This window comes from Embiotoca jacksoni, unplaced genomic scaffold, assembly GCF_022577435.1.
Source record: "Embiotoca jacksoni isolate LCO1_2020_lvr unplaced genomic scaffold, fEmbJac1.0.p SCAF_4, whole genome shotgun sequence".
Taxonomy (NCBI): domain Eukaryota; kingdom Metazoa; phylum Chordata; class Actinopteri; family Embiotocidae; genus Embiotoca; species Embiotoca jacksoni.
In genome coordinates, this window is record NW_027185392.1 from 13,540,713 (window position 1) to 13,554,888 (window position 14,176).

A 14,176-nucleotide genomic window follows, 5' to 3' on the forward strand; every position below is an offset into this window, starting at 1 on the left:
GGATGTAAAACAAAAGCTGCTGGTTCCCTCAGCGCTGCTGCAGACTGACAGAGCAGAGAAACCGTGCAGGCTGACTGTAACATCAGCTCATAACAGAAGAGACAGATACCTCAGCACACAGACACACACTTAACTGTACCACACCAAGCTCCACAGATTAACCCTTTATTCACCACTCAAACAGACACGCATGCTTCCGATGAAGTCTATTTATCAATGAATTTTCATTTTTGTTCAATATAAAAATCTAAGAATTAAAAAACTTGATGCAGTAATTATTGGTATGGGTTAATAATAATGTAAACATTTTTAACTTAAACCTCAACAAACAACAACAGCGTCACAAAAGGAGACAAGAATTAGGGCTAATGCCGACTGTGATGTTAAGCAATGTGAAGTTAAGCAGGTTAGCATGGGCAGAAATATGTGTCACTACAAACTTAATTTCAATAATTTATATCAGAACTTCAACTGCTCAATTTAAATAATTGCAATAAAAAAAAATTCACATTAATCTCATATTTAGAATTCATACTATTTAACCAATATTTGCATTGAAAAATGAAAAGCATAGTTTTAAATTAAATCTATTTACTCCAAAACTGTATTTGATCCTCACAGAAAACTCAGTGCACATTTACAGAACTCCTTTTCAGTCAATCATAGTTCGATCTGTCCACTAGTGAACTGTATGACTGACCAGTGGACAATTCGAACACAGCAATAAACTGAACATTCAACAGCTGAATTTTAATTGAGAACATCCAGTTTCAAGTTTATTGCCATTCTGTTTAAAACAAATTAATAAAATTTCAAATTTTGAATGCAATTATTCAAGTTTAGCAATTCAAATTCATACACTAGAGCTAAATGAGTCAAATTCATTTTCTAGTGACTCACATCTTTGCCCAAAGGCAGGTCAGAATTCTGCAAACTTAATTTCATTAAGCAGACATTAAAAATTATGGACAGAAATCTGTGTCACTGGATCTAATACAGTTTTAGGGCAAATTAATTTCATTTCATTTACTTTCAAGCATGTTGAAATTCAGTTTCAAATTTATATATTCAATTTAGAAAAACTGCAGTTTTTCAATCTAATTATTAAAGTTTGATAGTACATATTAAAATGATGTGATTCAAATCTAGGTTGTTTTTTTTTTTTTAGGTGTAATTATTCAAGTTGATCTTTTATAATTCAGATATGTTTCAAATCTGGTTACAATGACACATATTCTGTATTTCCGCCCACACTGGAGAGCCAACATCTCCTTTGAAGTAGCTCGATGTCACCTGGATACAGGTACATTACCTTAGCGATACAAACAGACGTTAATATTAAAAAAATAAAAATAAAAAAAAAAATCAATAAGATAAAAACAGCCATATAAGCAAATGAATATCGAGCTAAATGTTAACCCAGAGACTGAGATGACAGGTAAGAATGTAACAAACCTAATCTTACCTTCGCTCAGCTAAATGTAGCTCAACTAACTCACCTGCTTCCTCCTTTTCTTCTTCACGGGTTTGAGGACAATGAAAGTAGTTCAGGTGTGGACGGGGCAACACACTCCAGTAGCCATACTAGCCATAAAAATAAATAAATAAATAAATAAAAAGATGTGTGTAGGTGTCATTTGAACCAAACTACATATATCGGCATTTCTGTTAATTAGCATATATTTAAAACTAAAAAAAAAAGTCTGCTAATTCTTTATATACAGTCGGGATAATTCACACAATTCAGCTGTCAATGCATAATATTTTAGATACTATTTTTTTATTTTTTTCCATCTCCACATCTGTTTCTGTGGCGGTCTTTCTTCCAACTTTAGCCTTACCTCATCAATTTCCTGGAGGTTGCTTGAGGTTGCAGCTGGCGGAGCTCCCCGCCAATGGCGGACGAGCGGTTCGCTTCCCACCTCTTCCCGTCCTCCAGCCTCCTGCAAGGCGCTGGACCCCAAATGTCTTCCAATGGCAGCTCGATCCGCATTTACATGGCGTGTAAATGGGAGCCAATAATTTGTAAAGCGCTTTGTAAAACATTTCGGTAAGAAGGCAGCATATAAGTGCAGACCATTTACTTTTGTATTGATGGCAGTGATAAATCTATATATTATGGATTTATAATGGTTGCTGTTTTTGAAGTAAAGGACTAGTAATGGCACTACAATAATTTTTTTCTGCAGAGTCAGCAGGTGATACTCAGCTAATTACAACACTGAGGTAGCATTAAGTTGGCATGAATTTAAAAATAAACATCTCCATCACAGAGACAGGTTTGCTTTTCAACTTAATAATGTTCATATTTTGGGGACACAGTCTTAAATTACAGGGAAATCCTTCAAATATTTGTTTTAATGTAAAAATCACATTGTTTAGCTCGATATCCATATTGATTGGTCAGCCTCCAAAAGATACCTGTAAAAGTAACATCCATTAAATATTTTAGGTATATTCCCGGAGACAGGTGCATCGAGCGCATCCTGTTAACTGTATCAAAACTGAAAGAAAAAAGATTAGAAATGTAGATTTTCTGACTATGATAACCAGCTTTTTAAAAAAAAATCTCACAAAAACAAATCATTAGTAGTACAGTAAAGTGCACAGTAGAACAAAAACATATTTGAAGTATAATTTTTAATTGAGGTGTCACAAGCCATTTAGACCAAAAGTACAGTGGTGCTGAAACAGACACATTTAGGTCCCAGGAACAGATCCACAACAATAATTGTTATATTTGAAAGGCAGAAAAACAGACTACAGTAAATCCACACAGTGAAAGATAACAGATGGCAAGGCTTGTATGGAGGACGTGTTAGCGCATAAAGACAAAAGTTCTTATAACAAATCAAGGTTTCATTCAATATGTGAATGAAGGAGAATAACAGTATTTACAAAACGTTTACAAATGATGTTTGAGGAGAAGCTGATCGCTACACAACATTTGCATCTCTCACAGATAAAATATGACAATGATAAATATTATGTGCTGCATTTGTCTATTTTTTTTTTTTAACGACCACAAAACAAAAGATCACGCCAACAGTGAACAGAAACTGCACAGTCTATCTATTTAAATCTGCCTTACATATGGAAAATGTATCCATTAGGTCAGCAAAGACAACTTATACAGCTTAATTACTCCTAAACCCTGCAGGGTTTGATCGTGTTCATGGAGGGCATTTAAGCAAACATTCACATTGTCAGACATGGCTCTTAGCTGAACAATTCTTTAGTGTTGCATTAAGTGTGCTTTGTTCTGTCTGAGTGACACATACATGGTGGGAATTAGGAACACTCATTATGACGGAGTTATAACAATCACAATAATGTAGCTTTACACATCCAAAGCACCTATGGAAAGGTCCTGCAAATGTGAAATATTCAGATATGAGAGATTTAGCTTGAGATATTAAGTATTAATTATCAGTTTTCCAGATGTACATAAATATATTTATTTACAAAACATAGACTGTACATTTCTGAACTCCTGAACACTTCTAACGAGTCCCGTTTCAAATCAGTACAGATATTAACACTTATACAAGCTTGAGCAATGTTTGGCAAGCGCCAAACATGAATGTCACATTTTCATGAATGCCCCGTTCAGCCACTGAAATACTTTTCATAGTAACAGCTTCATTCACACATTCAGAACATTCAGGGTTTTAGTCAGTCCTCCCAAAACTCTCAAGATTGTGCAAATGGGCATCGACGCTTTTCAGTGGTGCCTTAGCAAGCATTTTAAGTACCAAGAAAATACTAATGCTGTGTTCCAAATGACATACTTTCCGTAGTACACCAACACGTAGTGCTCTTCCATGGTAGTACTCTTACTTGTGTAGAGCATGCATTTTGACGGGGTAGTGCCGTTTCAAGCCGCACACTGCCGTTCAGCACTGACTTGGAAATAACCTCAGCATGTGAACACGTCACCGTCCAGAAAATCTGCAGCTTTCATTAACGTGTCTTCGTGCCCTCTTTTTAACACACTCAATAAACACCCAGATTCTTCTGTCCAGCAGCAGTAGTAGTGAAAAAGAAACACTTTTGTGTGGTGTTCAGGAACAGCTGCAGCTTCCTCGAAGCAAATTCTTCACACTGGCGGCCCCGCCCCTTCCTCTGTGGAGCCAAGATGGCGACCGTTTAGGGTGGAAAGTGTCCAGTACCTCACACTTCTTTTTTGGGGCGTTTTGAGCGCATCATCCTGGTACTTGTAGTGCACTGCATGTTTCTGTACTGACAGCGTGAACGCACTTATGCACGCAAAACAGTGAGTGTTAGTGGACAAGTAGGCCATTTGGAACGCAGCACAAGTGTTGTAGTTGTTAGTGGAGAAGTCGGGAAGAAAAGTTAAGGGGGAATTTGTTACAAGAAAATTTTACAATATATGCTCTAATTTAGATGCTTTGACACTCCAGAACGGACAAACGTTCAGAACCATTCAGTGATCGAGTATTCATGATAGTTATATTCTAGTAGTATCAAAGGTTGTGAGTTTATTTGGATATCTTATAGATTTTCTAGTCATACAAGGGTTGAATTAATTTAATTAATTTGTTTGATTTTCCCCACTCTCAATATGCCTGTAATCCTGTTATTAACATGAAGAAATGGTCCTGCAGTCTTAAAACTGGTGAAATCCAGATGTAAATTTTCTTCTTTTTTTGTTTTGTTTTTTTCAAGAAAATTTTACATCTGGATTTCACCAGTTTTAAGACTGCAGGACCATTTCTTAATGTTAATAACGGGACTACAGGCATATTGAGAGTGGGGAAAAAATCAAACAAATTCATTAAATGAATTCAACCCTTGTATGACAAATCTTTGCGGCTGTAGAGCAAGCTACATATTTGCTAAGCTTGAGTCATGAATTCCTGTCTGCCAATCACACACTTCTCCACTTTCAGCACCTATGCAGTCATTGGCTTGCTAGTAGATAAAACCTTGTATAAAGAGGGAGTTTTTTTTTGTATTTAGTGCACGTCATGATTTCACTGCCTCTCATTTCACAGAGGGTAATAAATATCATGCTACTCTAATGTTGTAGCCATCGGGTATGATTGTTTGGGCAAACCACACTCTAGAATGTTTTTTCGAGGGCAAATGTTGTATTGCACACATTAGTTAGGTCTACAGACCGTACCTTTCAATCCTGCCTACTACGCCCAGCGGCCGCTCGACACAAAGCTCCGGCTGAAGGAGAAACTTGTGTCTGAACTCTTGTGCTTTCCCCACGCTCCAAACGGCACCACAATGATTGTGCTGTTGTCCTCTGAACCGTACTGAAGAGCCTGAGAGAGGAGACAACCATAACATCAAGGTCTGCTTTTGGGTTACGGAGTTACCTGCTGTGCCGACTGTGAATTGAGTCGATGCATAGAGAGTGTATGAGAATCTGTTCAGAGATCAGCATCCATTGATCCATGTCAAGCTACTCTAATCCACATTTTATATGAGCAGTGAATGTAATAGACATTCATCGCTAATATAGACATGTGTGGTGTGAAAGGTGTAAGTCGCAGCAACAAACCCACTGTCAAATCTTCTGACTGCAGATTTCCTCAGCTGTCCCTAGCATTTATGAATTTGTTTTGGTTTGTAATCTGCAATTTTTCTGTCTTTATTCACTTGCACCGCCCTCATCTGCAACATTTCCAGATGAGCCAGGCCACTGATTTCAGAAAATAATATCTCAAATAAACTACACTACACCGTGCTCAGAACTAGGCTGCAGGCAGACAAACACAATGGAGCATTTAGCATCTAAAAGGCAAGATATCTTTATTTGGAGTTGGTAGAAGTCTTTAGGCTTAACGAGAGTGAAAACTGCTTTTACATTCCTCAGCTCACCTGGAACAAAACTCTAAATTAATGCAAATGTTGCTTCGTATGGGCCAGATGTTTGACTGTTTGCTCATGTGTTCACTATATCATCTTTATAAAGTGATGATATGTCAACACTGTGCTGAAAGTTAGTGGCCATAAAAGCAAACAACAAAATCCACCAAGTTTATGTTGCTGGAGAACCCATTTGGCTTTGCAAAGTATGGCTAATAGATTCTTGCTTTCCAATACATATACTGACAATATCTAACACAGAGGGATGGCTAAGAGGCAAATTGTACTTGTACGCATACTGTATGCTACAAGCACAAGCGTTTATAAGACTATTATATATTATTGTATTGTATTGCAAGTCGCTTTGGATAAAAGCGTCAGCTAAATGGAATGTAATGTAATATATACCTGACAAATTTAGACACAATTCAAAATTGAGATGAATTTTCACTTGTTTCCATGTCAATATTGCCTTTCTGCAGGAAACTTCAAGCCTGGTATTAACAGACCGAAATTCACTGTGTTAATATATGGGTGTTGCCACGCTCCGTAGGGGAGTGTTTCCAGTTGATAGAAGAGCTGCTGCTCTGCCAGGACGACTGCATGATCGGCTGCAGAGCTTCTAATTACTTCTTTGCCTCGTCAGCAGATTCAGCGATGTTTTGGCCTGATTCTCTGAAGTTTAGGGTCGACGTTTGCCCATTAATAGCGTAGTTTTGAGCTTTTGTTGCACTTTAATTTCATACGTTGTACTTCTGAGTACAGTATGACGTCATCACGTCAGGAGGTCGGAAAATGGCCTTCATCACAATATCAATTTTTTTATATCGTCTAAAAAATGATGCCTGTATTATCGTGAACGGTATGATATGACACACCCCTGCTCATTGGTCCATCCTTCAGAGTGGCTGAGCAATTATGCGAACAGGAATATAATCACAGCGAAGACTGAAGCTGTGAGGAATAGTTGGTTCGAGCCAGGCCAACAAACTTTAGGACAGTTTTTGAAAGTATATAAATGTGTCTGTTTAACAGACCACGTAAGCATTCACTCATTTCAATCTGTCAATTGAAGCTCAGCAGTGCCCAATAATAAACAACCCACAGCCACTGAAATTACATCCCTCTAGTCTTTCGGTTTTAATGGGCGTACAAATAAAAAGTATGTATGAAAGTTCTACCTGGTCAGATATTCTCTGAGCTGCCTCTTTGGGGTCGTGGCACTGGTTGATGACATTACAGATCTCCTGGCTGTTCATAATGAAGTTAACTCCATCTGTGGTCAGCGCCAGGAACGAGTCATGGACATGGTGCAACTGAAGAGAGGAAAAGCAATATTTAACAAGATTTGCAAACATTTCCAAACTTTAAAGGGGGAATTCGATTATTGCAAAAGAAGATATCAAGCCAACCTTAAGGCATAACGAGACGGTGTCCCAAATTGCTTATTTGGAGATCGAGGGAAATATGAAAATTTGCATTGATGGCTATTTAGATTAATATGTCGAAGAAAGTGCAAGCATCAATTCAAATATGGCCAGATGTGCAATATTCCTTGTAAACTTTGTCACATGTTTGTTTAGTTAACATGCTGATGGAAAAAAAGATTTGTCTCTTCCTCTCGTTTGCATTGTGGCTCCGGAAAGTCTCTTTGTCAAGCAGGCACCGAAAAGTTTCTTTTGTTGTCTGTCTTATTTGCAAGTGATTCCTTTTTGTTTTACTTTCCTCATCTAATTGACGACTCCCCTGTGTCCTTATCTTGTAACTCAGTAATACCATACGAAAGCAGATACAAAGGGAATGGGAGTGACTGTCAACTGTTTGTCACACTGTTTGTCAAAGCTGCCCTACGGAGGAGTGACGGGGAGCACTGGTGGGGGGAGCACTGCTGGACACCTCTCTTTGAGGGTGCATGTAGTTGCTCCTTCTTGCAAGAATAAATGTCCGATGTGTTCGATTTTGAACCAAGCCTCTGAGTAATTTTTCCAACACATGCACAGAAATGTCAAACACTGCCTTGTAAACTTTGAACTGCACACGGTTCATCGATAGCCGCAGGTTACACACATACTTATGAGGTTGTAAAACAAATAACCACAAATGAACACTCGTGTTCGCTTTGAATTTCCTTTTTAAGAAGCTGAATTTTTCGCTGTACCATCTCTTCACTGCTGGCACAGGGTCCACGTTCAAACCTACCAATACTCTTTTGGTCTCAGGCTCAGCAATGACTCCTATGCTCTTCAGGTCAAAGTCTCCAATACTGCGCGTCATTGCCAACCTGTTGTTGACGTTTGGCTGTCCCAGACTGTTCCAGGTGATAAAACCGCCACTCTTCTTTATCCTTGAGGCAGGTGGGGAGATGTAGGGAGAGAGATGCACAAGGATTACTACAGTTCACAGAGAAATAGAAGTACGCTTCCACTAAAAAATAACAATACACTTCTCAGTCCACTTTCAAGTAATAAAGCTACATCAGCACATACAATACGACTTTTACATGCGCTTTGAAGCTTCAAACAGAAAACAACAATTTTTTTACAAGATTATTAAACAAGTCTTAGTATTAAATGGGTTTTCCATCATTTTAAAGGTTTCTACAACCAAAATTATCTTTCTCTCTTTACCCAGTGTCAAGTGAAGTCCAAATCTTTTGCAATCTATAGAAAAAACATTACCCATCACAAAAACAAAAACAGCCAGTCAGGTTGTACCTTACCTTGAAAAAATACAGAGAAAAATTTGTTTGGAACAATATAGACATTTAAACAATCATTAACAATTAGGCTACAACTGCCTATTTAGGGAGGAAAAAAATAGAAGTATCACGAGCAAATTGTTTCTTTATCTTCCATAGAGGAGTTTTTCTAGTTATTCAGGTTGCTGTTCTGCTCAAGCTGGAATTGGGTGGAGTGTTTCTGGGAATTTTGTGAGGATACCAAACTCCAAACACAGAAGTGTAGGTTGTCCTCAGAGGCAAAACAAAAGTGAAATAGCAGCACGAATGAAATTCAAATCCAAAACAAATTTACACTCATTTTACAAGCATTCAAACTCCTCAAGACCCATCGTGTTTCATACAGCTAACCCCCACTGATACATTTCATAGTAAATTCCAAATGTGACATCTGGCAAAAACTGACATCACGTACCTCTCTTTCTCATCTTTCCTTTCAGGAGTGTGATCGACGGTGAGTTTGAGGGCCTTGCCCTTGCGGCACAACATGGCGCGACTATCGCCCACGCTGCCAACCACCAGCTCGATGCTGTCCCTCAGCAGGGCCACGGTGGCTGTGGTTCCTGCGTTAATCCCGGCTACTACAGAGACATGAAAGGATTCATCAGAAGCGAAACAAACGACGGAGAACCACACAAAAAGTCACTGTTCACAACAACAACACGGTGTATATCACACTCCAACATCCACACACTGCAATATGAACACATGGGTGGGAAGTCAGACAGTAGATTTACAGCGAGCTACAGATTACACAGTAAACAATAGAGGAGGCAGTCACACATGCAGGTTGAACTGTTGCAGCATAGACTCGAAGTCCAGGGGACATTTTTTCATCATTTAGGTCTAAGGCTGAACGTAACAGTAATAAATGTTAACAACTGCCACACGACACTTATCAGTGTCCAGTATTGGGCTTGATACACAAGAAGCAACCCATAAACTTATCTAATAATCACAGAGAAGGGTGATTTTAGTTTCCCTCTATGTTGTCCATTTAACAATCGTCAGTCATAAGGGAAGTGATATTCTACTGAATTGATTAGTAAAGGTGATTCTCATTAATGCAGATAAACACTTGCATGTCTTTTAACACAGAAACAAAGCCTGTTTGATTGGCAGATTTATAACACTAAACTCTTCCTTTCTTTAAAGGATGACTCATTTATTTGATGACATTTATAGGCCTTCATCAGACCCTTCTCTCTCCAGAGAACAAAATGAGATGCTCGTCATCTCTAGAGATTTAAAGGTCTTTGTTTTTAGTTTAATTTAAATGTGAAACATGCTGCATCTCATGAAATAGACCTGTCACTGACAACATACATCTCATACATCTTGTCAAACTGAAGCACTGTCTCACAAAGAAGCGTTGCATACACTTGGTGAGAGGAGAAAAGAAAAGAAAGAGAGAGAGAGAAAGAGAGGATTGAGAGAAAGTTAGGGAACCTTCCAGTAGTCCAGGATTTAGGACCCGCTGGACTCTCCTTCAATATCTAGCCTCTCGCCATCCACATTGGTGCCAAGGGCCTCCAGCTCTTAGCTGGGTCAGCAGCTGCCGTAGATAACATGCACACACACACACACAGGCATATTGGGACATTTCACACAGCGTGGCTGGTCTATGGCCACATAAAAGGTATACTAGCGTATATATCAACAGGTAACCTTAATTAGGCAGGTTGAGAAAAGAGTTTCTACACGACTAGGACAAATATGTAAACCGCGACACATTGAGAGAAATATTTTTGCAATCCTTTTTTTTCAAATGATGCTCAAATTACCCTTAATATCAATTTTGATGTCTGAGCTAAACAATATATTTTGAGAAAATTTGTTGAATATAAACACACGGGTAACAAATTAAAGGAAACAACAATGTTGGGCTACCAAAAGCCTGTAGAACAGTTTCAGTGTTTGTAGGCACAGAGTCTACACGTCTTTAGACCTCTACTGAAGGATATGTACACCTTTATTTCAAACAATTTCCCCTCAATAGTGGTGGTGGAGAACGTTGGCTAACACACCAGTTCAAAATCTTAAACAGGTCTTTAAATGGGTCAATATCTGGTGACTGCAGCATAGTATTCACAATATTTTCACATCGTTCGGTGACACCCCATCTCCTGTATGGAAGGATTCAAATTTGTTATGTTTTTTCCTTTAGTTTGCGGCAAGCCTGTATGCAGAGAAGCTGTGCTGAAAACCGCGAAGCAATAGCGTTTGCTCTACATGTAGCTGGTTTATCATTCATCAATTATTAAGTTACTTTGGGTTGAATGACAAACCTTGAACCAAAAGTGCTAAGGTCATGTCACTTGGGAAATCCAAGGCTTCAAAGCCCAAGTAGGATAAACTAAATTAGGTTTGAAGAGAGAAAAGAAAAGTGATATAACATTATATGCATGTGTGTACATATGGTTAATCTAAGGACATGTAATATAAAAGAACCTACCACTTGGAGAGAAGTGCAAATGCTTGGCAAGAGCTTTGTCAACTTCAAGGAAGGCTTTCGTTAAAACTAACTCCAGATTGTCTTCTTCTGCAACAAGGTTCCTGAAACAGGATGACAAAAGACATCAGATACAAAAGGTGTGACATCAGACATTCAAATTGTTAATCTGTCAGACAGTGACTGATACAGATATGTGATAACAGCAAATTTTATGATTTCCTTACATTATGGTTTTCTCCATGTATTTTTCACAAAAGTCAGCTGCCTCTGGTCCACCATGCCCGTCAAAGACAGCAAAGTAGAGGATGCTGTCTGTCATTTGGGAGACCTGGAACCGGTCCTCATTCTCCTTGCGTTGCCCAATGAGCGAGGCACAGCCTACCCTTGATAAACTGACCTTGGGGATGGGCTTGCCATAGCGAATGCTGGGCGGAAGCAGGATGGGCTCATCAATACGATTGTCCCAGATGCCAAACGAATCCCAGGTCGTGGGGTGGCCGCTGCTGTCTGCGTCAAAGCGCGTGTTGCTTTGTCGTTTTTCTGAAGGGCTGTAAAGTTGTCTGCGGAGGATTGTGAACTGGAGGTGGCTGTCCTGCTGGAATGGTGGTGGGACCATTCCCGTCTGTAAAAGACCACTGCGAGCCACATGTTGACCTCTGTACCTTGCCAGGCGCACGAGACAGGCTGCTGACATCACCCTGACAGCACAAACACTGGGGGAAGCACTGGATGGAGAGCAAAGGGATGTGCTGTCCAAACATTAATGGGAAATTGTTTCGTTAGACTGGACACAAAACTACAGTAGACATTACAAAAAAATTTTTTTGGTTTGCTCAGCATAGGTCAGTAATACCAGCTGCTGGCACCATCTTGGTGTTACTTGGGCTTGCCAGACTGCTCTACGTGCTCTATTATTTGCCTCCTGAGTCATTATGTCCACATTACGGATCAAGATTCACCCCAAAAGTCTTATGATGTAAATATTTTTGTTAAAGCACCCTATTCATCCCTGTAATATATATTTGCAATATCGCTCTTGAGGTATTTGGTCAAAATTATTGTGATATTGGAGATTGTCTATATCGCCCAACCATAGTTGCAGCCCTGACTTTTTTAAATATTTAAAATCAAATTAAAAATGACATTTAGACTTTCATATATAATGGTTACACACTCGTTCATAAATTTATATCATTGAAAATGTTGTCGCAAAGACGGATATAAGCATTTTTCGTTTGTTTCATCTGATCATAACAAACATGTTAACCCTTGTAATGAATACATTTCAACAGCAGTGAAATATTAATAACGTCTTTAAATAAGCTATACAATCGATATATTCCTAACGAGATGAAGAAACTGTCCCAGCAGCCAAACATCAAGATAGCGTCGATGCTAAAGCATGATGTAACTCCCGACAGTCGTCTACCCCATCACATCCAGACATATATGAAGACATGCACCACGTGGTGCGAGTCTGTTGTAAGAATACGCCCATACTCCTCCACAACATGTCGTTTAGTTATTGCGAAGAAAAATTTTAAAAAAAACCCGCCACCAGACTTAACGTTGAAATGTGCGTCTCCTCGTGTTAGCATTACATAGCTAGCTGCACAGCTTTCTTTAGCTGACGAGCTAGCTAGGTAGCCAGCTCCAGCTGGAAATTTACCCAACATTACCGTGAACCGCCCCCTTAAACTTTTCGGTTGTTTGTAAACGAAAAAAACAAAATCCTACCTCCAGTCTTTTAAGATTTAAGAGTATGTATTTTGTTTCGTATCCCCTGCTGGCTTCTCGAGGTGTGTCTCACTTGTAACTGAGCTCGTCTCGTCTCTTGTGTTTTGGATCCTCAATGTTATCAAACACGGCCTCTGACGTCACCGCGCCAATCAGCTTGCAAGAAACATTTCCGCCTCCTTTGACGCCCCACGTACGGTGCAAATGATTTGTCAATAGAAGGATTAATGACAGCTGCGTGGACCAATCATCAAACCGTAAATTAGGTGGCCAGCAGCCAATCAGAGAGGGATATGACGTTGAAGCGTTCTGAAGGTTTAAATAGTATAATAATATACACACTTCATTCATTTTACTTCTTCCCCATTCATAGCTTTCATTTTGTTCGTAGTTCAATTACCTCCGACCACTAATTTAGTTTTGTAGGGAATTCGATGCCAAAATATTTACCCCAATTTTCCTTTGACCCGACTGGAATTTCAGGTGACTGGTTCAGGAACTCAAAACTGGCTCAGGAACTCAAAACTGGCTCAGGAACTCAATACTGGCTCAGGAACTCAGTCCTGCCTCTGTAAACTGGTGCGTTTTTCACTCCTGGGCTGCATGAGCTTGACAAGACAAGCTGAGTTAGCATTCATGGCGCATATGTATAGCATTGGCCTCATAAATGGATATCAAATATCAACCAACCCATATTATGCATCTTAATTGCAATTGGGAAAATTTGTAAAACTTGGATCACAGACCAATTTAATTTTTTTTTACCAGTTTTCACCATTGATGGAAAAAAATATATATATATTTTTTTATATATATAAATATATATTTTTTTTCTCTCTCTCTTGTTTGCATTGTGGCTCCAGAAAGTCTTGTCAAGCAGGCTTTGAAAAGTTTCTTTTGTTTTCTGTCTTATTTGCAAGTGATTCCTTTTTGTTTTACTTTCCGCATCTAATTGACGACTCCCTGTGTCCTTATCTTGTGACCTGCGAATCTAATCAGTATTACCATACGAAAGCAGATACAAAGGGAATGGGGGTGACTGTCAATTGTTTGTCACAATGGCCATATAAAAGCTGCCCTAAGGAGGAGTGACATAGAGGACTGCTGGGGGAAACAATGCTGGACACCTCTCTTTGAGGGTGCATGTATTTGCTCCTTCTTGCAAGAATAAATGTCCGATATGTTTGATTTTGAACCAAGCCTCTGAGTAATTTTTCCAACAACCATCCAGCAAAACACAACAGAGATTTTATGAAGGAACTGTCTGATTACTCCTCATTGTGACCAGATTCTCTTGGCTGGAGGCTACACACAATAAGAAGACAGCAGGGAATATTTAATTTTTTTTTTACATGCATTGCTTATCTTGATCAAACTCAACACATCTAATCATTCACTTATAA

At 39.0% G+C, this 14,176-nt stretch overlaps 1 protein-coding gene across 5 annotated transcripts; it reads right to left on the minus strand.

Annotated features, from left to right (window-relative positions):
* Positions 1 to 4,737: 4,737 nt before the first annotated feature.
* ppm1kb (protein phosphatase, Mg2+/Mn2+ dependent 1Kb) lies at positions 4,738 to 12,899 on the minus strand. 5 transcript variants are annotated; one of them, XM_069166732.1, is made up of 8 exons: positions 12,774 to 12,899; positions 11,261 to 11,785; positions 11,037 to 11,137; positions 8,997 to 9,162; positions 8,472 to 8,504; positions 8,044 to 8,188; positions 7,026 to 7,160; positions 4,738 to 5,297 (listed from the first exon to the last, which is right to left on the minus strand). In XM_069166732.1, exons 2-8 carry the CDS (start codon positions 11,728 to 11,730, stop codon positions 5,166 to 5,168), a joined length of 1,182 nt encoding a protein of 393 aa, XP_069022833.1. In that variant the 5' UTR covers positions 11,731 to 11,785; positions 12,774 to 12,899; the 3' UTR covers positions 4,738 to 5,165. The 5 variants fall into 5 exon arrangements, with proteins under 5 accessions (XP_069022833.1, XP_069022834.1, XP_069022831.1 ...); XM_069166733.1 differs by lacking the exon at positions 8,472 to 8,504; XM_069166730.1 differs by lacking the exon at positions 4,738 to 5,297 and having other exon boundaries at positions 7,067 to 8,188; positions 11,261 to 11,761.
* Positions 12,900 to 14,176: the final 1,277 nt, after the last annotated feature.